This window comes from Ambystoma mexicanum, chromosome 6q (genome assembly GCF_040938575.1).
Source record: "Ambystoma mexicanum isolate Mex_15411 chromosome 6q, UKY_AmexF1_1, whole genome shotgun sequence".
In the NCBI taxonomy this organism is placed as follows: domain Eukaryota; kingdom Metazoa; phylum Chordata; class Amphibia; order Caudata; family Ambystomatidae; genus Ambystoma; species Ambystoma mexicanum.
This window is the reverse complement of record NC_090937.1, coordinates 832,675,862-832,699,785: the sequence shown is the minus strand read 5'-3', so window position 1 is coordinate 832,699,785 and position 23,924 is coordinate 832,675,862. Positions and strand designations below refer to the sequence as shown.

The following is a 23,924-nucleotide window of genomic DNA, read 5'->3' as shown; positions in this document are numbered from 1 at the left end:
CAGGCAAAGTGAGTATCACCTGAGGCGGTCTCTCACCAGCAGGCCTTTCCCTGTCAAGCCTAGTTATATTAGCCCACGTATCTCCCAACCCAGGTGCACCATCTATTGTTCTAACCCGTTTCCACAAATCTACGGGCAGGAGTACAGGGAATAACAAATCAATATCGCCTAGGGTGAACACTGAGGACTGCAAGACGGACTCTATCTCTTTATAGAATCCTGTCGCATTTTTCCTAATGTTGGTAATAGATTGCCTAATAGTGTTCACTTCTTGTCGCGAAAATGGGACGTGGACAAACTGTGATACATAATGTGCAGGAATGTCCACAGCAGCTATACTTGCTGCAGCATTAGTGGCAATCTCAACTTTTGGGACAAATGTCGGAGGCACCTCTCTCATAGGCAACTGAGATATAGGCAACTCCGAACGCTTACTAGCGCTAAAGCAGTCGAAGAAGTGTCAAGCGAAAAAGCTCTCTTATAAACACCAAGTAACTCTGTGGGACAACTAACCTTCTTCCTCACACATTCATCCTGCAGGTACTCTACCATTACCTGAATCACCTTCCTCTGCATTTCTAGCGTATATTGACTATATGTGTCATATACCTCAACCGGAGTTATCGATAAATCCGAAATCCATCTAATCGCATCTCTTGTACAAATTTGTGCTTCCTCAGATGCCCATTTACGACACGGAAGAAATCGTTTCTGTATATACATACTCTCTTCTTCATCATCCTCATTCCGTAACTTCTCCAAATCTCTCCTATACTCAAACAACCTCTCAACATGCTCATGTACTTTCTCCACAGTATCTCTGGATAGTGCTAAAGTATTCAGATCCCTCAGCCCTTGTGGGAGATCCATATTATTTAATTTACCCCACATTACACACTAATGAATCCCTAAACCTTCAATAAAAAACATTTTTCTCAGGAAAACTATCCATATTAGACAGTGTGGCAAAAACATTAGCCTGGTCATCTCTTTCCATACAATGCTTAGCCCATGCAAGCAAGTCCCGTTTTTTATATGTAGGGACAGTATTACGAGTAACAACCTTCGACCCCGCACCCCGATCAACTATAGTCGATGCAGAACCACTCAGAAGTGGAGGTGCATGCAGATTCAATGGAGGTATTATTACTGGTGCAATGGGAAGAGGTAGTAGAGCAGGCGGAGGAACAACAGCTGGAATAATAGGAACAACAGGTTGAGCAGGGAGAGCAGGAATAACAGCAGGAATAGGCAAAGCAACAGGAAGAAGATCATACAGAGGTGGTGCAGAGGTACCAGGCCTTCGCTCATTTAACAATTTGTCGAGAAACTCGTCAGAAACATGAAGGTCTTTAGAAGGATAGATTTTCTGAATACCGAGTGAGAAAGCCCTATCCATATTCTTAACTGACTCAGACTGTCCTGATCATACAATAATGCCTTATCAGCATTCGTTTTATGACGGCGTGCATGTTTGTCCCTAGTCTTAAGCTGCTGCAACGCTTCTTTTTTCCAATTCTGCAGAACATCAAATGCTGCGGGTCTGGCCTTTTTCTTTAACAAGACCTACTCTAAGTATTCAATACGAGGGATCTCAAAACTACCATTGATTGGCCACTGAAGTTCGGAGGCATGGCTGGTTTGTCTGTGCCAAATATCATTAAATACTACACTTCCAATGCCATGTTTACAATACATAGTAAACCCCGGCGACCGTGCCTGGCGGCTAAAGATTGTCGATCGCTGTGGAAAAATGCCCTAAAGCAGCTCGACAATTTCCCAGGCATTTCTGAAAAATTTGGTGTTACCTGGTCAATAATTGTGTCTGCAGATACAATGCGCCAAATTCAAATTGTCAGGGTTAAATTAAGAGTCGGGTCACGACTCACCTGACCAAACCTAAGGAGGACCGTACAGTTTATCAAAGAACTTACCTAATGAATTTTACCTTGTGTTTGGTGATTTTGGCAAATCTGCCCGCCTCAAAAGTGGACCCTCGTCAAGATGCCATCTCAGACCGCACAGCTATCGTCCAGGGATCGGATCGTGCAGCGCTGTAGAGGTGTCGCGTCTCGTTCAGTCAGGCCCGTAGTATCACACCGTCCGATCCCGGTCCGATAGTATGCGTCAACCTTCAATGTTCCGGCATCAATCTTGAGGGTCCCTATTTGGGAGCCAACTGTGAAAATAGAAAAGTAATATGAGGCCGGGTAACCCAAAGGAAACACACCAAACACTGGTTACAAAGAAACATACAAAGTACTTTATTTTAAGGTCAAGCAATAACAAAGTCAAATGACAGGTCAGATAGCTATCGGCCCTCAGTGCAACACAACGAACTTCAACGGGGTTCGATGTATTCAGTGAGAGACTGTACATTGGGACATTCAGGCTTTTATACATTTCTCCAGCCTGTTGTCCAACCCCTTCACGGGTTATCCATTCCATGAATGTGTAACAGGTCTAGGGTCTCTGCCAGGTCAATTCTAATTTATTCATTTGTATGTGCATAGATCAGTTCCGTTGATACAGGTAATCCATTTACATGCAGGTCAACAGAAGGACAAGGTCTCAGTCCATGACCCTAACAGGTGGCCTGCAGACAATTTATACATTAGCTGTACGGAGGTCATGTCGACCAGATTCTGTTCGACATGACATTGTCCACCATTTTGATGTTCAGGGTGACTCTTAAACAGCAAGAGAACCTAAAATGGCAGTTTGATTCAAGATGACGACTTACATCAATTTCTAAGGTCAAGACCTTGCCGTAGAGAGTTATTCGCGTACAGTTTTATGCGACTAGGCGTAGGCCAATATACATACAATCGTTTACACTAGGAGGCATAATTTAATATCCAGTTTGATACCAGAATTCAATCCCGGATCGCCTCCCCAGGACTGCCCTCTCCTCACCCTTCATATATTTAGTCTCCTCCTAAGGATATCGACATTTGATCTGCGAAACTTTAAAGACAAGTGATCTCTTGGTTGGTGAATTAAGACCTTTGATGTTCAGCGTTCCCATCCTTATGGCACCCCTGCTATATGGTTCAGCGGTCATTGTAACAACGGAATCTGAGACCATACATACTCTCTGACCATTTCAACCCGCTTCCTCTGTGGCTTTAAACAACCATGTAACCATTGTCCTGTTCATAGTCCTTGAATATCCCTTTGATTTGACACGTGCCTTCGTCCGTCTCCCCCCCTTCCTTCTTCCTGAGTTCGGTGGCGTCCGATCGAGCATAGTTAAATGCACTAGCCCAGAACCGAACCACCAGTGGAGACCGTTACCTCACGGTCCCCTTGTAAAATAAGCATCAAAATAACTAATGAGCTCCCATTAACCTCCCCCCAGAGCGAGCACATTTCTGCAAAATAAGTGAAGGTCTCAATCACGTTACTCCAATAGACACCCATGTTTTCCCCTTATCAAATGTCAATTCAAATGAAGTGTACCGTACTTGTCAAGGATCAGCTGCCCCCTTCTGGGGAGCCGTTCCCCCTGCAATATTTCCTCGAGCTTTTCACCTTCTTTCTCTTCGGGCCCTGTATTTGCCATTCCCTCCCGTCCTTGGGGTCATGGTCACGGGATTCCTCCCATTCCTGCGGGCCCAGCAAGGCATCAGATATGCAAGCTTTGATTTGTTGCCCGGAGCCCAACCTGATCCTTGTGCCTTCATGTTCGAAAGAAATAGAAAAAGGGTATCCCCATCTGTAGCGTGTGTCACGAGATTTAAGCCATGTCGTGAGTGGTTTACACATTTTCCTCAGGGCCAAGGTCAGGGAGGAGAGGTCCTGGTATATTGTTATTTGGGATCCGTTTAGGGAGATGGTGCTCCCGCTCCTCGCCTTTTCCAACACTCTCATCCTATCCGGATAACGGTGAAATCTTGCCAGAACTGATCTCGGGCCTACAGGTGGGCCTCCCGCTCTATGAATGCGCTTTGTCTTTGGTTAATCAATGTTGTCGTCGGCAACCAGGAGCTTGATGATATTGTGGAGGGTTGTTTTCAGGTCCTCTTCCGTTTCTCCTTCTTTCTCGGGAATCCCAAAAAAACGTAGTTTGTTTCTCCTTTCACGATTCTCCAAATCGTCCATTTTAAGTCTAAACACCTGCTCTCTTTGTTCTAGCTCAGTTATTCTGTGGGCCAGCTGTGTTTCCAATACATCGATTGAGACCTGGTTGTTTTCCACGCCTTCAACCCTATCCTCTATGTTGTAAAGGCACTGTGTAAGTTTATCAATCTCTCCTCCTATATTGGCACCCATGTTCCTTATTTCGGCCAGTAAATCTGCTATGTCTCCTTTTGTGGCAGCGGTTTCTGTATCTGTGATTGGCGATGTGGCCATTTTGGATCCGACGTCGATTCGGGGTATCGAACCGTATGCGTATATGGCAAGTTTCTGTCTGGCGTTCATGCGCCTGATGCCGTAGTTTCAACGTGTCGGACCGTGGCGCTGCTAGAACCCCTGTTACCACAGAGGAGGCACACGCCCCAAGGTCACTTAATTCGTGCTTTTGCTTTCTGTCCCAAGGGGGCCTTTCCCTCTGTGAGGTAGATGTGTCCGTTATTACAGTCTGGGTAAGGTCCTTATCCTCTGGCAGATGAACGGAGGGGGGGACAAGGGCAGACACTTACTTCTCTTGGGCCGTGGGGGCACCTCACCGCATGCGTCCCAGGTCGCACCACAGCCCGGTGGCGGGTCTGTCTCGCTTTTTCCATCAGGGGGAGGCAATCTAATCCTGCTGCAAAGGTTTGTTTCAGCAGAGGAGGAAGCACGGAGCCCGTGCCTCCTTTTTCTCCTCAGGGCACCCGGCGTCGGACCGCATCCAAAGTTCTCCCCGCTCCTTTCTCCTCGATTGCGGTCTACCGTCTGCTCCGCCGGGTTCACTCATCCAGGATTGGTGTTGTGTGGACGTGGGGGCCCAGCCTCCAGCGTGCGCTCCACTGGGTGTTGCTCTCAGCAGGCCAAGAGTTCCGGGCAGCGTCGAGGCCGATTCTAGTTTTGTTTTCACCTTCACAGTTTCACAATGATATTTGGTTGAAGCCGGGGCCGTTTTCACTCGGGATTTCTTCCGTACGTGGCGAATACCTTCACAGACCTTCGTCTCGAGTTTCCACCCCAGGAGGGGGTCAAAAAACGGGGACTCATTCTGTTTTTGGGGACCTTGGGACGGGAGCTCGCGTGGGAGAGGATCTCATCCGCGCGCCCCCTGGTGGCCACATTTTAAAATCATTTTAACTGATCTCTTCCCTAATCATATGATTTGATCAGGTCCTTGGAGAGGTGGCATCTAGAATTTCCTTGGAGCCACCACTGGAGTTGCTCCCGACCCACTGGAAGTTCTGCCCATTTATCCATCAGTTTCTAATACGCTAGAGCAGCTTTCTCCTTTTGTTTCTTTGTCTCTCCCATCTGCTTCTGTTCATCTAAGGTCAACCATCTTCTCTCTATGTGCCCTCCAGTGTGACTCACTTAACTTGTTGGAAGCCTTGTATTTCACAGAAACTCAGGATCTGACTAATGCCTGAAACTGGTTGATCTTCTGGAAAACAGCTCTACCCTCTCCTTGGGGAGAATATTGGAAAGCCCAATCACTGACATTTTCCTCATTCTCTTCCATGCCGCCCAGAGAGATGTGCAACTAAGGTGGGGGCTCAGTTCACCGCTGGCCTCCTGCACACCCTTCATCCCCTAAGATTTCACAAAGGTTTGGAGGCTTTTCAATAGTTCAGTTTTGCTAATCTACTGCCGAAAGAGAGTCTGCTTGCTTGGCATAGCTGATGCAGCGCACCTACAAACAAGGTGGATGCGGAGATCATGTCAAGTTCCATGGTAGTAATTAAAAAATACTGGTCAGTGGACCTAATGTTAACCGCATAGTTTAATTTTGGCTGATTAAAATGTAGGCACAGTGTGCATCTAAACTCAACCACTGCCACCCATCTAACAAAATTACTTCTGCCCTTTAGGAGTACAGGAGTAAATAGTAATGAAACCATTTACTCAAACACACAATTCTGCAAACCAACAGTGATCCCACTCATAAATGTAAAACAATCACAGTTAAGAAACATACGTCTTTTGTCTTTTGTTGTAACGTGTGTCTAGGGAAGGCTATCCTCTCAAGAGGGGCGTGAATGTGATTCAGTAGCAACTCAAAGAGCAACGTATAACAGCCCAAAATAAAGTGAATGTCCAGTCAAGGTTCTAAAAAATAAATAAACTTTAATTAAACAGACTGTCTGCAAAAAAAACTATACAAACACTGTACAAAACCCACCCTAGTTTAAAGAACAAATAATAAGCAATAGAGAATTACAGATTCTGGACACGTACCTAGGTTGATAGGCAATTTACAACAATGTACTTTTGAAACATGCCTTTGATGAAAATGGTGCACAGGTGACCTAACCAAATAGGGGTCAATTGTATCTTGTTAGCAGTTCAACTACATCAAACCCTGTTATTTGTTGCTGTTTGTTGAGTTCAATTATGTTTGAGTCCAGCGGTTGTGTTGATCTAGACAGTGTGCAGTGTCGAGCAGGGTTCTAACAGGAGATTGTTATGGTTCAAAGTCAATGCCTGAAGAAAGATGGATTGTGATGGCCACCAGTGTTTGTTTGATGGTAGGTTTAACTGCAAATATGCTGGTGACTATATGCTCTGTTCTGTTTGATCAGTTTTATAGAGCACTCAATGTCCTCAGATTGTGAGGGCCACCAGGGTCTATTTGGTGGTCGATTCAACAACAAAGATGCTGCAGAATAGCGCCGCAGTTCAGCTCGAGCATTTTCATGCAGTGTCTGATGATCAGGGATTGATGATCCTTAAGGGTCTGTTCTACTGTAGATGGAGATCAGCAGCAAAGATGCCAGCATGGCGAGTGTCGGTTTGACGATGGAACAAAGTTCAAGCCGAGGTGAGGAAGTGCTCAGCTAGCATTGGGAAGTTGTGAACAGGTTGGAACGTACAGTTCAAATAGTGGGTGATTTCCAAAGGCATTTCCGGATCACCTCAAGAGGCAGTTTGGTGTTGGCAATGCAGGGAACCTGGCTGTCTCATCTCCAGGTGCTTTAAGTCCCTCTCAGTGTTCTCAGGCACAAGTGTAGTCCATGTTCTTGAGCTCTGTAAGCAGGGGAGGCTGGTGCACACTTTCGGGGATCATTCCCCATGATTGGGTAATAGGAAGCAGTCCGACTGGCAGAGCTGCAAGTATTGTTCCAGTAGCAGGTTTACCCCCAATGTTCTCAGAGAATGGGTAGGGAACAGAGGTTGCTGCTCAGTCTTCACCTCACTGGTGGCTGGTATTGGAAAGTCAACTCTCCCAACAGAGGTCCAACAAAATGTTTCATTAGGCATTTGGTACAAAGAGAATCTGAGAAGGTGTTAACTCTTCTTGTAAAGGCAAACATCCACAGGTGATTATCCAAAAGCAAACCTGCTTTAGGGGTCTGATCCCTGTGCAAATCAGCATTGCCTTCTGACATTCGACCCAACCTGCTTTGTCCTATAGGAAGTGGAGTGGACACGAAGGAAAGAGAAAGGGAGAGAGATGCAAGATGCTGGAAACCTTCTGGCTTTCTCCTCCAGCCACCTTCCTCCTTCTTTCCACAGGGCCCATTGGCTCTGCTCCAGTCTCCAGACACCAACAACTAAGCTTCTGCTCTTTCATTCTCCAGCTGCAGTGGAGAAGCTCTTCCTCCTACTGCCTAACTACTAAATAAGCTCCTATGGTTTTATATTACTTTGGACTCTCTTCCTGTCTCTGGTGGAATGGGGATCAGATGTGGTGGCTTTGGAATCATGGGAACCATAGTCCTCTGAGCCTGGATGTATCTGACCCTCAGTTTTGAGAAACAAGTTCACCCTATTGTAATCCCCAACTACCTATTGTCATTTAAATGGGTTCTCGAGTAGCTTCAGCAACCATTAAAAGTTTGCTAGGACTCCCAGCATTGCAGGCCCCTCGATTTTCCTACAGTGACTGTAGAAGTGATCTTTATCCCATGAAGAAGTGCCAATTTTGCCAACCCACCATCCACTTTCTTGGACAATCAGGCCACTTTTGCCACAGCAAATGCACAACTATTATCTCAGTGATGTTGGGTCCTGAGACATATTATTCAATCAATATGTATTTATGTTTATGATGTCAGACCAAGTGGATAGAAATATGCAAAAGGTTTGACTCAAGCTACATATATGAAACACATTATAAGCATAGTAATGTCAGACAAGAAGGATGCATGTTTCTGCATAGGCACTAGAGCAGTAGCACTAGGGGATTCCTAAATGTTAGCCTGGCCAGCAGATATTGTTCCTGGTGGTTCGTGTGTGGTGACATAGTGCACAAATCCAGAATTTCCAGTTTTATGGTGTTAAAGACTCAGGAGATGATATGTCTGAAAGATGGAATTCTCGTCTTCCAAACACTCAATGACATCAATGGTCCCTTCTGAGATTAAAAAAACTACGAAAACACATTTTTTGAGGGGAGAGGTGTTTACAGATCCCCTCAATTTTTTTAAGTAATCCAGCTAAAAGAAACTACAGCAAATGGCCGCGGAGGGTGTACGGCTCTGCGTAAAAAATTTGTGACTTCAATGGAATAGCATATCTGCTGACCCTTAGTGCTGGACATCTACGAACATTGGGGGTCTGAATCATTGCAAAAAAGGTTACAAATATAAAGATATGTAAAACATGACATTTGAAGCAAACCAAGTTATGTCTATTCACTTATTCATGACTATTTGCAAGACAGATATACACAAACTGCAGTCACAACACTGATATGAAAATTATCTGGCTTAAAAGCAATAATCTTAAAATTGTAGGGGTTTCTCATACTGCAAATGAAAGTGAAGTCGCTTCCCAGACTTCCGACTGAGGACTTTTTTTCGTAGTGCTCACTAATAACAATAACATAGTTTCTGGTAATGAAAATGGAAGCAAAAGCACTAAGTGCAAATGTATGAATAAAACATTAACCTTTTACAATTCATGTAAAATGTAATGGGTGTGTTTATTGAAAGCAGCAAAAGCCATGGCAATTGAGTTGGCATTGAGTGTTTCTCAAGCAACTAAAGAAAGTCTGTATGAAATAAGCATTTTACAGTAAAAGGTCTGCTGAATCCCATATCAGAAGCAATGGACAAGCAAAGTACCGTGGAAAGCAGTCAATGCCAGTCCATTCAAAAGTGCAGAAAAAACATGAACACATTACAGGGCTTGCGGTAGCGGGCCTGTAGTTATGGTTAAGTTGCTCAACCCATAAGAAGAGCACTTTTTGGGCAGCAAAAAAATTCGCCCCCCTGAACGACTCCTCATGAAACTTTGAAAACAAAGTAAATGGCCCCTTCAGATTGATTCTGCAAGGTTTGGTGAGGTTTCGTCAAGGGGGGGGGGGGACGCTATAGAGGGGACCCATAATTTGTGATTTTTACAATAAACGCAATGGAAACTACATTTTGCTCATGAATACAGCCCAAAACGCTGGATGGATTTTCAAAAATTTGCGGCAGGATTGTTGTCTTGGTCCCAAAAGCATGCTTTGTATATTTGATGTAAATCTGTTCAGTATTTTTTTGATAAAACGACCAAAACGTAGGTAAAAATGAATTAGTGATATCTGGGCCCAGTCCGCAGACTCAATTCCCCATTGTACGCGAACATCGCATTAAAAACATATTAAAAAACACAAAATTGCACTTGTCAAACTTATCAAACAATCTCTGGGGAGGTGAGGGGTGAGGAGGATGGTATGAGATATAGCCTTAACAAGTCAAAATACAGGCATTTTTCTTTCCCGATGTCTGTGGACAGTCCGGGACAGTGCTGTGATGTTCAAGGGCATCTATGCTTATTTTTGCATTACAGGGTTGCTGAAAAGCAGTTTTTGGATGGCTTTTAACATTGGTGCCGCTCAATGAAACTGTATGACATTTTGGAATTTCATTCTAGACATGATTTTGAGGGGTTTAAGAAAGTGTGGTGCTGTTTTGTCAAGTGGGAACACAGTTAGTGGGTGACACCACAGTATTGTAAAGGCTTATAAATGTAGTGACATTTGACAAATCTGCAAAACAAAATTCAAAAAGATTTTAGATCTATATATAAATGTTTTTGCAAAGTTTAGTGGGATTTTGTCAAGAGGTTTTTATTTTTGGCTTATAACTTTGTTGTCGTTTGACGAATGTGGACAAAAGGTTTTAGAAAAATGATAGACCCAACCTTGAATGTTTGTGCAAAGTCTGAATGGATTTTTTCAAGTGGGGGCTAAGTTATATGACTGTTGTATGTATGTACATTTTGACACTTTTGAAAAATAAAACATGGGCGGATTACCAAAAAACTTGTGTAAGGAGTATTGGCATTGAACTGAAAGCATGGTTTTGCAAATGTGCCTGCGTTTTATTTTTTGACAAGTGTCACAATGTAGGTAAAATACTTTATGATATACCTTTTGGTGACTGAGGTATAGCCTGTGGCCATGGGCAGTGGCCAGATTGTCTGGGTTATGCCATAAGGTCATGAACCAGACAATCTGGCTACTGGCCATTACCACGAGGGACAACCAATGGGGTTAAAGTGGCCATGTCCACCAGGGGCCGGCTATCTGGTAAAGTATTTAAAAATTGGGATAGGTTTGAAAGGGGAAAAAAATAGCTTGTGGGTACAGGTTGACGTGCTCGATGGGATTGCAGCACATATGCACAAGGAGGGTCAGCAAGTACTGGAAAGCATGTTTTTGCAAATATGTCCTGTGTTTTTTTAAAAAGTATAAATAGTAAGTACACAACACAGTGATATAACTTTTGTGTCTGGGCAATGGGCCTGGCATTCAGCAAGGAGATATGTGTCCTGTAATTTGCTTATTGGGGCATGCAGCATGGCCGAAGCGGTAGGTTTGAATGGGAATAAATATTCTGCTTGAGGTTACAGCCTGATGTGGTGGACTAGATTACAACAAACATGAGCTATGAGCATTAGCAAGGACCTGCAGGTATGTTTTTTGGAAAATGTCTTGCATTCTATTGTTCCAAAGTGTAAGAATGTAAGTAGAAAAACTACTTATATGCATTTGGTGTCTGTTTAGGGAGCATGTCCATCAGCAAATGCAAATGTGTACATATTGGGGAATGCGGCATGGCCGAAACCTATGCCACATGGATTTGGAGATTGGGCATGGCTGCAAGCCATGAGCACTGGCCATTGGTTACATTGTTATGTTATAGTGGACACTGAACTAGGAAGCAGGGTAGATGCAGTGAATAATAGGGGTGGTTTGGTTCGCTGGGGTCATGGTGGAGCCTTATGCCATAGGCAATGGAACAGTGATTCCCATCCCCAGCATGCCATGCTGATAACAATAGACATGTCCTTAGATTGTACATAACATTTTCTTATATTTTTCTGTTATCTTTATTTTTTCCTTTCCTCTTTACCCCAATATTCTAACAATTATTATGGTATGTATGGACTTCATTTTTGGATATTCCTGACTTTTTGAATATGGTTGTTAACTACATGCTCCTTTGTACACCCCTCTCATTTCTTCATGACATTTATGTTTGAACTGATTAGTGCTCAGCCCTGAAGATGGTTGCCTCAATGTTTCTGTTATTAAATATTTGTTATGATGCAAAACATTTTTGAATTCTGATAACTACTTCTTATGGAGCAGCCAATTTGTAAAATATCTACATTTGGACAATGTATGCAGTAACATACCCTGAATAGACATAGCAGCTCTTTTGAGAGAGCAGTGTTTGAGCGCATGGATAACTGTGTGGTTACACCCAGTTTTCTTTTGTTACTTTGGTTAGGATGTATCCCACCCTTGGGACTCCTCTTCTACAGTAGTTACCCAGTGGTGTCCCACCTTGGCATACCTTGGCATTTCCCTCCTGAGTTCTCATGAGCACTTGCCCATCTGTACTACCCCTTCCATTTATACATTTCTCTCACCACAGAATGCATATGTGCATTTATAGGAGCATTGGGTCCAATTGTTTTGGGATAAGTAAGGGAAATGTAGATGAAAAATGTTTTGTAAAAGATTGTTAAGTGGCAGTTGGTGTGTGAAACTTAATATGGTCACAGGGTTCTCTCTTCGACACCTGCAGGCCACCATGGAAATGGAAGAGGGGCTCGGTTCCCTGGAACAGGGGATGAACACCACATTATTCCTATTAGCATAACACTAAATGCTAATGGAAATGTTGGAACATCTTATTGAGTCTATGCACTTTACTGAGAAATGTATAGTAGATGGAGACTATATGTTTCTCTTTTTGCTGTTTTTTTACTTTGAAAGGTGGTTCCTAAAGAAACCTTTTTTTAAAAAAAATGTTTTGGGGGGATTGCAGGAGTGGTTAGGACGTAAGGTGGGGAGGGAAATGAGGGAAGCGGCACCAAGCACTAATATGAAGGGAAAGGTGGACAGAGGAAGATGGTGGAAGATGGTGCGCGTGTGTTACATCTAAGGTAGGGGGCACTGTTTCTCATGCTCCTTAATTACATGTTAAAAAGCACTTTTTTGCTCCCCCTTGCAGAGTGGTGTGTTGCAGTATATACAGAGGACTGTTGTCTTCAAAAGATATGGACCAACAGCCTCTTTTATTGCTATTTATTTGCTAAGAAAGGAACAACCTTTCTGAGAGCATTGTGCTGGATGGATTGGTGTGGCGGTGAATGGAGGCGGTCCCGCAGGAGTACTGTCCAGATAGTCCACGACTTGGTACAAATTTGCCCTCAGTGCATTTCACTTTGGTAGCTTTAGCCTTTGGTATATTCCCAACAGTGGTAAACAACTGCCACAGCCATGTTCTCTCCGGGTGCTGGAGGTAGGCAATTCCTCTATCTCATCTTCTTGTTCATCTTCACTGTCTTTGGTAGTACTGCACTTTTTTTTGTTGTGTAGGTCCTCCAGCTGTTAGTGGTGGTGGTGTTGGCTCTTGAGGAGGAGGGATGGAAATAGCTGATGCCATGTTTAAGATAAATAGCAGTTTTGCTAATATTCTTCCAAGTATGTGCTCTGTATTAGATTGTTAATGGATACTGAGTAAGAATAGGTGTAGGAGAAGTGCAAGGGTACATTTTGAGCTTGAACGTTCCTAGATCAGCAGAAAATGCAGTTCTGAACTGTCCACGAAGCAAAGACCTGATTGCAAAGGGCAGACACGGTCACAAACACATCATCATGCCGCATACTCCTCAGGTCACGTGAGACTGTCTGGAAAGTCTGCGATGATGTCAGATGTTCGCGGACGTCAAGAAATGCAAATACAGTGGAAAAAGTTGCAAAAAGTGTACAGAAAATGATGCTGAAAGGTGGAAAAAGGCAGAGTCTTAAGGTGAAACTTTGTAAATTGCACACCAATTTTGCTATAATGGGGTAAGTATGATATTAGTAATTTGTAGGAAATTAGCATGCACTGGCAACCACCCATGGAATTCACTAAAAAATCTATGTTAAAGGGACGTTATGGTTAGGTTTCACTAATAAAAACCTATGAAATTCACTGAAAAAGCTTTGTTAAAGGGACTTTATGGTTAAGTTGTACTAATAAAAAACTCAGAACATTATGGTTACAAGTAAAACTAAAAAAACTCAGAAATTTGGCAGGTGTGGTAAGCTAAGCAACCATAACTCATGCCACCACTGTGCACTGCTAAGACTACACCCAGGACATCAAAGATGACATAAAAAATGTCATTGATGACATCACATGTGAAATTAATTTTGCTGAAATTTCCCAACAAGGGGTGTGTTTGTAATGTTGGTAACTAGATATAAAGGGTGATCGGGAGACTTATCATGAGCAACTTAAACTATTGAAGAATCTACTCATCTAAACAAAACATTGCATTGGGGTGTTGTTGTTAATACAGCAACCAAATCATTCATAAATATAGGCAATGGCTGCAGCATGCACCATAGTAGTACAATATTTGTAATCTTGTCATTTTGGATAGTAAACTAATGAATGCTATCTTATCAGAGTTCTGAGTAATGTTAAACATGTAATAAATAGGTAACAATTCAGGATTTACTACACACTTGTGCTAGTACAAAACATACAGCTGAAGACCCACAATGCGTACACATCAGTGGCACCTACAGGGAAACTAAATTAAGGAAGAAAGAAACAGCATCACCAGAAAATGTCAATAACATTAAAGTTCATCTTCATGTATACAAATTAATTCTGTGTTTGAGGCCTGCTTATTGCCCCATGTATGTGCACCATTAGCTGAGACCAAACCCTAAGGAAAGTACTTTAAAAACATACAACAAGGTTAAGGTCTAGATGTATAGCACCTTTTCAATTTTAATGTTTTGACTGTCAGTGAACCAAACCACCTGTCTCAGATATGTCAGTGAACAAAAACAAGTGGCCCAGATATGTGAAGTCATCAGTGATGTCATCAATGACATTTGTGATGTCATATTTGATGTCCTGGGCGTAGTCTTAGCAGTTCACTTTTTTGATGCAAGTCATGGTTGGTTAGCTTATCATAACTGGTGAATTTCTGAGGTTTTTCAGTTTTACTTGTAACCATAACGTCCCCTTAACAACGTTTTTTTCATTGAATATTAATATATATATATATATATATATGCAAACCTCTACATCTCTTCTATTTATAACTACATTTCAGGATTGTAATCAACTATAACTAATGTTCTAGTATGTCAAGCTAGATTGATGTCAGGTTAAGTGCCACATTTTCAAGAACTCCACGGAATCAAATCCCTTTTTCATTGCATCCATCCTAATAAGCTAGTGATCACACATTTTGGATGGGGATGACACAATTATTGCCTATGAATCCTTAAATTCTCATCAGAGCCCGAGCCTCGGATTCTACAGCAGTCAACCCATCCAGAATCTCTCTCAAGACGTAAAAACTATTTGACCAAATTAAACCTCTGCATTGTTGAGAAGCTGTTGCATCCCCATTTGGCCTGTTCCATTGCCCACTTTTACTAACTGCCTTTTATCGATATGTTCTAAATATATCATCATGTGACAAACTTATCCGTGGCACTGAAAGCCTTCTTAGACTTGATTGCAACCTGCCCATTCTTGAAATAGTTGCAGAAAACCATCTGTTAGAAACAACAATTTTCCTGATTTGTTGTCCATGTATCCTGCTTTAATCTCTGGTATTCCATTATTATTTTACATGTTTTTTTATTCAATGCAAGGTGATTACACTGAATGTTCCATTCTACCACATGGAAGGCAACAGAACCCAATTTGGATACCATATCCCAAAGCCTTTTCTAGTGTGTTCTGAGTTCTGCTATGTCTTCAACGTTCAAAGGGAAGTTTTAGGAATAGCCCTTACACCTAACACTCACAAGCTCACCTTTCCACTTGGGCTGGATCAGGCTTCATACACTTAGGAGTGCTTTCCAAACATAGATTATCCTCTTATAGTCAGACTTTGGTGGGTTCCTGTAAGAAAAGTTTATCATGAAGCATAACTTAGCAATAATCTGAAAGGATCAATTTTTTATTACTGTCAATTGTCCTTTTTGTAAATTTCATACTGAGACAAATCACAGAATCTCACCACTTCTCCTCAGGGGGGAGGTGTTCAATGTGAGGCTAGTGGGCTAGTGAGGTGGGCTCACGACAGGACAACTTCACTTGGGGTAGAGTCAAGTGTGTCCTTACCTGGAGAGAGTAACTCCATGGGGATAAGGACTCCCATTCTGTTGAGGAGTTCTCTGCCCAACTCAACAATCCAACTTGATGCATCCTGTTGAGAGAAGACAGAAATAATCCCTAGTCAACTGGTACTGTGATGTGCTATATGCAGAAAGGTACCTCCGAGGTTTTGTGAAGAAGACCCAGGGAATAATAGTGAACACCAATACAACAGAGAGGAGGGACTGCAAAATTATGCAGGGGAAGCCCCAGCACAGCGTCATAAGCCTGGAAGGAGGAGACTCCAAAGAGAGAGAGTCCTGGGAGTTTCAAACCAGCTGGTAGAGAGACTGTGGTGAACTTGGGGAAAATATGCTTCCCAAGCTGGGGAAGAGAGGCCGAGAACAGGTGCCTGAGAAGCCCTGTTTGACTGCCAACCAGAGAGAGCCTGTGACATTGAGTCCAGTCCCAGGAGGGACATTCGAAGAAGAAGTTGTAGCCCAACTGGAGAGAGAGAGGAAACCCCAACCGAACCCGATACTGCTTGCGAAGTTGAGTCTAGTCCCAAGAGGGACGCCCAAACAGCAAGTGGTTGCTGAGCTACGGAGAGAGAGAAAATCCCAACTGAAGCCGATGCCACATGCACAGAAGCACACTGGAACCTGCGAAAGAAGGAAGACAACCGAGAGCAAGAGTCACCCTGACCAGAACGAGTCCATGGAAGAAGAAAAGTGCCAACCCAGTAACGCAGCCCCATTATCTATATAAATGCAAATAAATAAATTATAAGGAAGGTAACAGGGAGAGCGGGAGACCCGTGAGAAAGGCAAATGCAATGCATGGCACAGTCAGATTTGTAAAAAAAAAAAGAGAGAAATATGAGAACTGGTGTATTCATCCACGTCGAAGTGAAAAAGGCAAAATTAACAAGTGGCACCCTCACAAGCGTATAAGTAATCAGTACAAATATAAGCATTTGCAGAATCATTCCCGTCCTTGTGAGGGACTAAGTGACTATAAAAGTGAGAATTATTAGTGGGCTCATCATACTGAGAGATCAGGTGATCATAAGAGTGAGCATTATTACTGGGTTCATCATACTCCTCCCAGTGAAAAGCAAAGAGATGAAAGAATTGAGGACTGTGAAAATACAAACTTGTTTATAAACCTCAAGAGATACGTTGGGCATTAGAGAAAGAGAGACTTTCAAGGAAACCCGAGGAAGACAAAGTGAGAGAAACTCAAGGAAGAAGCACACCAGTAAAAAGGATCTTACAAGGTCAGGAAAAGGGGAAGACAGGAGGCTGGAAAAGTCCCATAAGTGAACTGTATGAATTAATTTCAATGATAGCAAAGAACTATCTGAAGATTCTATACTAAAATAAAGGACTGAGAAAGCCATCCCAGGAGAAGGGAGACATTCTCCTGGACTTCAGTTGTTTTGTACTGGTGGTAGGATCAGCATAGCTAAGTTTTGGATGGAAGACAGGCTTTACTTTGTACTTCACAACTGACGATGATTACCCTAGTTAGTAGTTTTAGCTGTGTTAGGTAGGGAAACCCATAGCTTAAGGAAAGAGAGGCATTTTTCTTATCATTTCAAATAAAAACGTGGTGAAGATGACAACGTCTAGTCTGTCTCCTTCTGCTGACCCTCCACAATACATTTAACAGAATTGAATTCATGCATTTTTGAGATTTTATGTCATCATTTTCCTGGGCTTTACATTATTATGACTTCACTGCGTTGCACTGAGCTTGTTTTTATTTCACAGTGCAAAACATCTTTGTTGTGGAAAAGCCCAGAGAAAGGCAACCTCTTAAATGTGTGAGTCTCTTATTTTACACATGTGGTTGGATACTGTGTTTTGTGGGAACTCAAGCATGGTTCATTGAGACCTTCTCTTCCCGCTGTCTTCTATTCTCTGAGCAGCTTTCTCACAACTTGCCTTTAAGATCCTGTAAAATGTTGTACTTGCTCTATACATGACAATCCCATGTTCAGACTAATACGTCATTAATTCAAACCTACAGTGCCAAATGCATGCAATTGTATTCACTGACTGCTTTCCATTGCCATAGATCACTGTAAGGGTCTTTCCTATATATTCGGCACAGCCATGTTACATCCTCTGAGACCACATGAAGGACATTTTGTCTACAGGGCCACCCATGACACATGTTTTATTTTGAAATGTTTTAAGTGAAGTGGAAATAAACATAATTTACTTAAATACTTTATATACTTTGAAGTGGCTCATTTCATTTTTTTAACTTGTCCAACCAAATAGGATTTACTGTACAGGCCAAATGACAAAATAATTAGTTAATATTGGTCATAATTTGTTTTGTGCGTTCTGACACTCGACCCAGCCCCCCTTGCCCTCATGCCCGCCTTACATCCACCATATGCCCGCCCCTTAACACTGGATTGGTGTTCCACAGGGGTCAAGTGACCCGTGAATCACACTCACAACATCCAGGTGGCAGAAATCACTTTTCTCCACTCCCAGTGTGTGGAAGGACTCCTCATGGACCTGCACAACATTTGGTGAGTCTGTTTGGGCCTTTGGCTCGCTCTTTCCCCCTTTACTTGCTCCTCCTACCCTACATCGTCGTCAGGTGACCCATGTACACGGTTTCCTAAGAGTAGCTCCCAGGCACCCTTGACCGGGCAGCCTGCAAAGGGCAAAGGTTAGGGTAATTTTGTTAGGGCACCTACCACCCATCTATGCCTGGTGCCACAGACCTACATGAGGCTCCTCCTTCAGCTACTTCAAGGTAAGGGACGTCTTACCACTAATGTATTTTGCCACACCTGCACAGTGCTTCCCAAGGTGTTCCAACTGGGGGTTGTTACATTGTGGCCTCATTTGCATTTTACCCCACTTACATTTTTCCTGACTCAGTTTCCCAGTCTAAATTTCTGATTTAAATCCTGCAAATGTTTATATGTTGCCACACCAGGCTAGGTTTTCCCAGTTAGATTACTGCTGTGAAGCTCGCCACTGATTGTGTTCTGCAACAGTAGCATTTTTCCTGACTGAGTTTCGCAGACTATATTCCTGCTTTAAATCTCACCAATGTTATAGTTGCCAGACCTGCGTTTATTCACTGAACACTCTAAAGGTAGATTTGCCAATTTGATCCTCCCCACTGCGGTATCTTGCTGACACTGGTGCATTGGGCCTCATTACACGGAAGGCGGTAAGGGTTAACGGTCACCAGTAAGGGTACCGGTGACCGTTAACCCTTACCGCCTTACTACGAGGTCCCTTTGTGGGACCCGACCTTAACGGCTGGTGTAGACCAGCCGTTAAAGTTGGGACCCGCAAAGGGACCTTGGTGCTAATTACGGTACAGCAATTTGCGGTCCCGTAATTAGCTCCTTCCCCATTCCCATTATGCCCTGTGGGGCGAAAATGGGAATGGGGAAGGGCCATGGAGAAAGGGGGAATTACCGCCCTGCCAACCTTGGAATGGGGTGGTAATTCCCCTTTCCTCCATGGTGGTTCCGGTATGGTACCGGCGGCAACCATGGTGCTAATAGCACCATGGTTTACCGCTTACCGTGTAATGAGGCCCATTGTATCTCACAGGATGCAGTTGGATCCCATGTAGGGATGTTCTAGCTGTTCACATAACGTTCACATTTGACATGCATACTATTTGACCATACCCTAAACATATATCACTCTCCGCACAAGCACCACCAATCATAGAATACGGCTGAGTCCCATGCAAAATTCGGTCCAGCTGTTCACATAGCTTGACTCCCTTGACAATTTGGCATATAACCCATCCCACACAAGTCAATACGGGCTGCTGTTAGGGAGATAGCAATTCCCTACCTATCTTCGATCATGCTATAAATGCACACATGCATTTTACCACTCCTCTCACTACCACTCAACTCAGTCTACAGACTTGCAAAGGGCATTAATCCTCAAAGTGTTTCGAGGCATACCATATGGCAGTAGTCACTATACAAATGGCAAATAACATAACATAACATAACAATATTGTGGCTTTGGAAATCTATACATACTGCACAGTGGGTTTTAATGTACTCTCAGTTTTCTAGGACATGTAGTGAGGACTCCTTTCACTGATTTACAGTCGCAAACTATGAACTACAGACATGTGGGTGAGTTTTCTATTCTTGAAAAAATGGCGGGATAAACCTGGTTCATTATCATTGAAAAATGCCCAAAATTAATTTCGTAACGGTCAAATTCATGTCCTAACTCTTAATTGAAAGAATAACGCCATCACTCTACAAAGCCTGATGACAAAAATATTTCTAAATAAAAGATAACTGACTGAAACAATGTGGTTATTAGCCTTCAATGTGCCAACAATAGTGTATCATAGACACAGAAGAGGCATTCTTTCAAACAAAGAAAAAACAGTATCCCTAGAAAAAACAATGTAATCCATTGGCAAAATGAAATTCCATCATTACAAGTATTTTTTAACATATTCTTCTTGGACCAACTTCCAAAAAATGATCAGCACCATTTCTATAGAAATCTGAGAATCCAGTGCCCAGTGGAGTTTGTGCTTGTGCAGGCACTAAATTCAACTTTATAAGAATAAAACACTGCAAAGAACTTACAAGAGCAATGGATTCAAACTGCCATTTAAGCAATAGACCCTGGGCTGGGTGGGAGGGTGGGAGCCTTGACATATAATGAAGGCCCTAAGGCATTACCTTACTTGGTAATGCCTCACCCGACGAGGGGATTATTTCTATTAGTACCCCAGCCCAACTAAATGTTTGCATCTTCCTTTGCAAAATGCTATGGCATTTCGGGAAGGAAGACACAAAATAAGGCAAAAAGTGGCTGCCAGGGAAGGCAAAACGAAGTCTGTTTTCCCTTTCCATGGTGGCCATTGAAAATAATGTTTAAAGTAGAGAAAGTGGCCACCATGGAAAATGACTAAATGTCCCTTCTCCCTTTCCATGGTGGCCATTAAAAAAAAAAATAGGAAAAAACTAAACAAAAAAAAATGCCCAGCATGGAAAGGAAGAAAGGACTGCGTGTAGGCCCTTCTTCCTGTCCATGGTGGCCTGTCACAGAACGGGAATGGATGTGCTGGAGACAGAATTGTATCCAGCATATCCACCCCCGAAGTGGAGCAAAAACACAGTCATTTCCCTGTTCCGAACCTCCCCATTGGCTGGGAGGCTAACACCCCTCCCACTCCCTGATGGGTACAAATAAAAGACAAATTACATCTGCAGCTCCAAAGTGAGCATATTTGCTGGAAATGTGTATTTACAAAACTAGGACTCCCGACAAAAGCACAGTTTTCTAGAAAGCCAAAAAGTAAACAAGGGGCATCATTACTAGTCTGGCAGTAACCCTGCTGGTGCTACCGCCGGACCCATAACATTTACTGGTGCCTGACTTCCCGGTGCCACCAGGGCCACCACAACATTACAAGTCTCTGCGGCGCAGGAAGTCAGGTGCCGAATTTCATAACTCCCCAGTCCAATAGGACTCTATGAGACTGGGGAGACAGAAGCGCCGGCACCGTTGCTAACGTTGCTGGTTTTTCTGTGAATAGTCTGTCTGCCACGACAGCTGCGCCCAGAGGGGCAGATCTATCGGGCACAGCTACCCCGGCAGGTTCATTTGTAATTTTCCAGTGCATAAACAAGGGTGCCGGTAAGCTTACCGGTACCCTTCTTTCCAGACGAGTAATGTTGTAATGATCCCCTTTGCACCTTTAAGGACTTCTTGAAGGGATCAGATACAGGCCAATCACCTGCCTTAGTTCCAGATGAGAGTGGGGCACCAAGGTTGGACTGGCCTAATGGGTACTCTGGAGATTTCTTGGTAGTCGTCTGCAACCTGGGTCTCTTTGGTGTGGTAAATTTCATTTCCAAATGCTCTCATAGGAAAAGGGTTGGGCTTCCTGAAAATGTGTAATATGGGGCCACACTGAACATTATTTCTAGGGCCTCTTTTGCTTGCAAGTGCACGCCTCGCAGTCACAGTTACATGTAGTATGATTATCTAGTGAAGAAATGTATGAAGTACTTCCCATATATATATATATATATATATACACACACACACACACACATATATATATATATATATATATATATATATATATATATATATATATATATATATATATATATATATATATATATATATTCAGTGAAAATAGAAACTCAAAAATAATAATATCAAGAAACAGGTACAATGAATTAACCCCCACTAACATCAGGATTTTTTTTAAATAATAGACTGTAATTATAACAAAGAAGTAGGGCTACAATGATTAAAATTAAAATTGTTGCTGTTAAGAATTGACTGGTCTAAATAAAAAGTATCATGTAAATGTGTCTAAAGGTAGACATGATTGAAAAGCTCCAAACTTCGAGGCGGCCTTGCAGAAATATTGCCTTAGCAAGACAGAGACATTTTATTTTTTACCTTGGAGAAATATTGATCCAAGTTTATTCTCAGAAGCACTCTCTATTCTGGAAGTGGAACTCATGTTTTAAGTGCTTTTGTTAGAATGGTTTATTTTCTGTGTTGGTCTTATATAAGTGGTTTGCTGACCTGCCATGCTTTGCCCTGTGAGTTTGATTAATCTCTGTACATGGCATAGAAAGAGTGGCTGTCCATATGTGTATGGTGTAAGGTTATTTAGCGTGTTACAACACAGAGTACAGCACTACTGCACAGGATCAATGTGTAGCATGTTTTTTTTTTTAAAGTCCTCAATTAAATTTATTACCAAGACAAATCCAGAACCCAGTACTGAACATTAAGTTATGAATGCATGAGAAATCGTGGGTTATATACTTCACTTGTAGACATTTACCTTTGACAAAAACAAATGTTTGCTTAACTGGCATTCTACCATCAAAATTGTTTAATTTACATTGTGAAACATATGCACAAAAACATGTTAACCAATGCAAATTGAATAACTACTGCACATTTTTTCTCTGCCACATCAACTGAAATAATGTTTAATAAACTTCCAAATGTGAACATTGCATGTGATTAACAGTGCAGACTTTGATCACAACTTAGAATTCTTTTACAATAAAGAATTAAAGTGCCAATAAATTCAGGTGGGCAAGTAGTCCTCTCTGCACATTTAGAGTTGCTCAGGCACACCAATAGGTTTGCATTACAAGAGTCTTTGGGCCTCATTACAACCTTGATGCTAAGTGCACCAACTTTACCACCATGGTGTAAACTCCGTTTACACCATGGTGGATGGCGGATTTACCGCCCCATTCCAAGGTGAGTGGGGCGGTAAATCCCCATTTCCCATTTTCCCTTCCCCATTCCCATTTTTGCCCCATAGGGCATAATGGGAGTGGGGAAGGCGCTAATTACGGCACCGTAAATTACGGTGCCGTAATTAGCACCAAGGTGCCTTAGCACCATGGAACTTAACGCCTGCAAAAAGCAGGCGTTAAGGTGGGAATCAGGCGTTAAGGGTTAACGGTGGCGTTAACCCTTAACGCCTGAGTTGTAATGAGGCCCTTTGAGACACACAGCAGGGGGCTCTCCATGTTCGATCTACATTTTCCCAATACAGTTTGGCGATTAGGCAAATGTGTGCCAGTCACCATTCCAAATGTTTCTCCTCTGTAGTCTGCCACATCAGTTAGGAGGTTTCCATTTTGTATCCGTGTTTTTCTAATTCAGCTCTCAACTGGTTGCAGAAATCGTCCTCTACATTATCATCATCCCAATTATCTTCCCAAACATGTGTGTCTTCATCCTCATCTAAACCAGCTCAGTCTTCGGCTGGAAACTCCTCAAACTCAGCGTCCTCCTCCAGCAGCCCCAAGTTTACGGTCTGCTTCTTGTCCGACATATTTACCAGTAGTCTCTCAGATTGTGGGTACTGGCCCCTATGTTGATTTCCATTATCAGTAAATCGATCCACATATCGGGGTCTATCCTGATTACCATATATCATGGTGTTGGGATCAAATCTGCTCTGTGTCCCCAATGTCTGGTTGGGACCATCCTTTCTTTGATCTTGATTTTGTCTCTGGTTATTGTTCATACCTGATATATCAGGCTGATATCCTACCCGGGGTCTGTCCCCTAAATACCTAGGGCTGATGTAGCTCTCCCTATTACTAGGATCATGTGATTGGAACATTGGTACAGGAAAGGGAGATCTTTGTTGATTACCCCTTTGTTCAGGTGTCACATTATTTTTACCTGGGCTTTGAGCAGACTCAAGGGACAT

The 23,924-nt window shown here is 42.7% G+C and overlaps 2 protein-coding genes across 5 annotated transcripts in view; one reads left to right on the top strand and one right to left on the bottom strand.

The window, feature by feature from the left end:
- The window catches only part of FSTL5 (follistatin like 5), a 3,721,575-nt gene that overhangs the window by 123,755 nt on the left and 3,573,896 nt on the right, over window positions 1–23,924 (top strand). The window lies entirely within an intron of this gene.
- On the bottom strand, window positions 23,268–23,552 carry SEM1 (SEM1 26S proteasome subunit). The gene is given in 1 exon segment (XM_069630325.1): window positions 23,268–23,552. A coding segment is annotated over 1 exon segment (213 nt). The 5' UTR covers window positions 23,541–23,552; the 3' UTR covers window positions 23,268–23,327.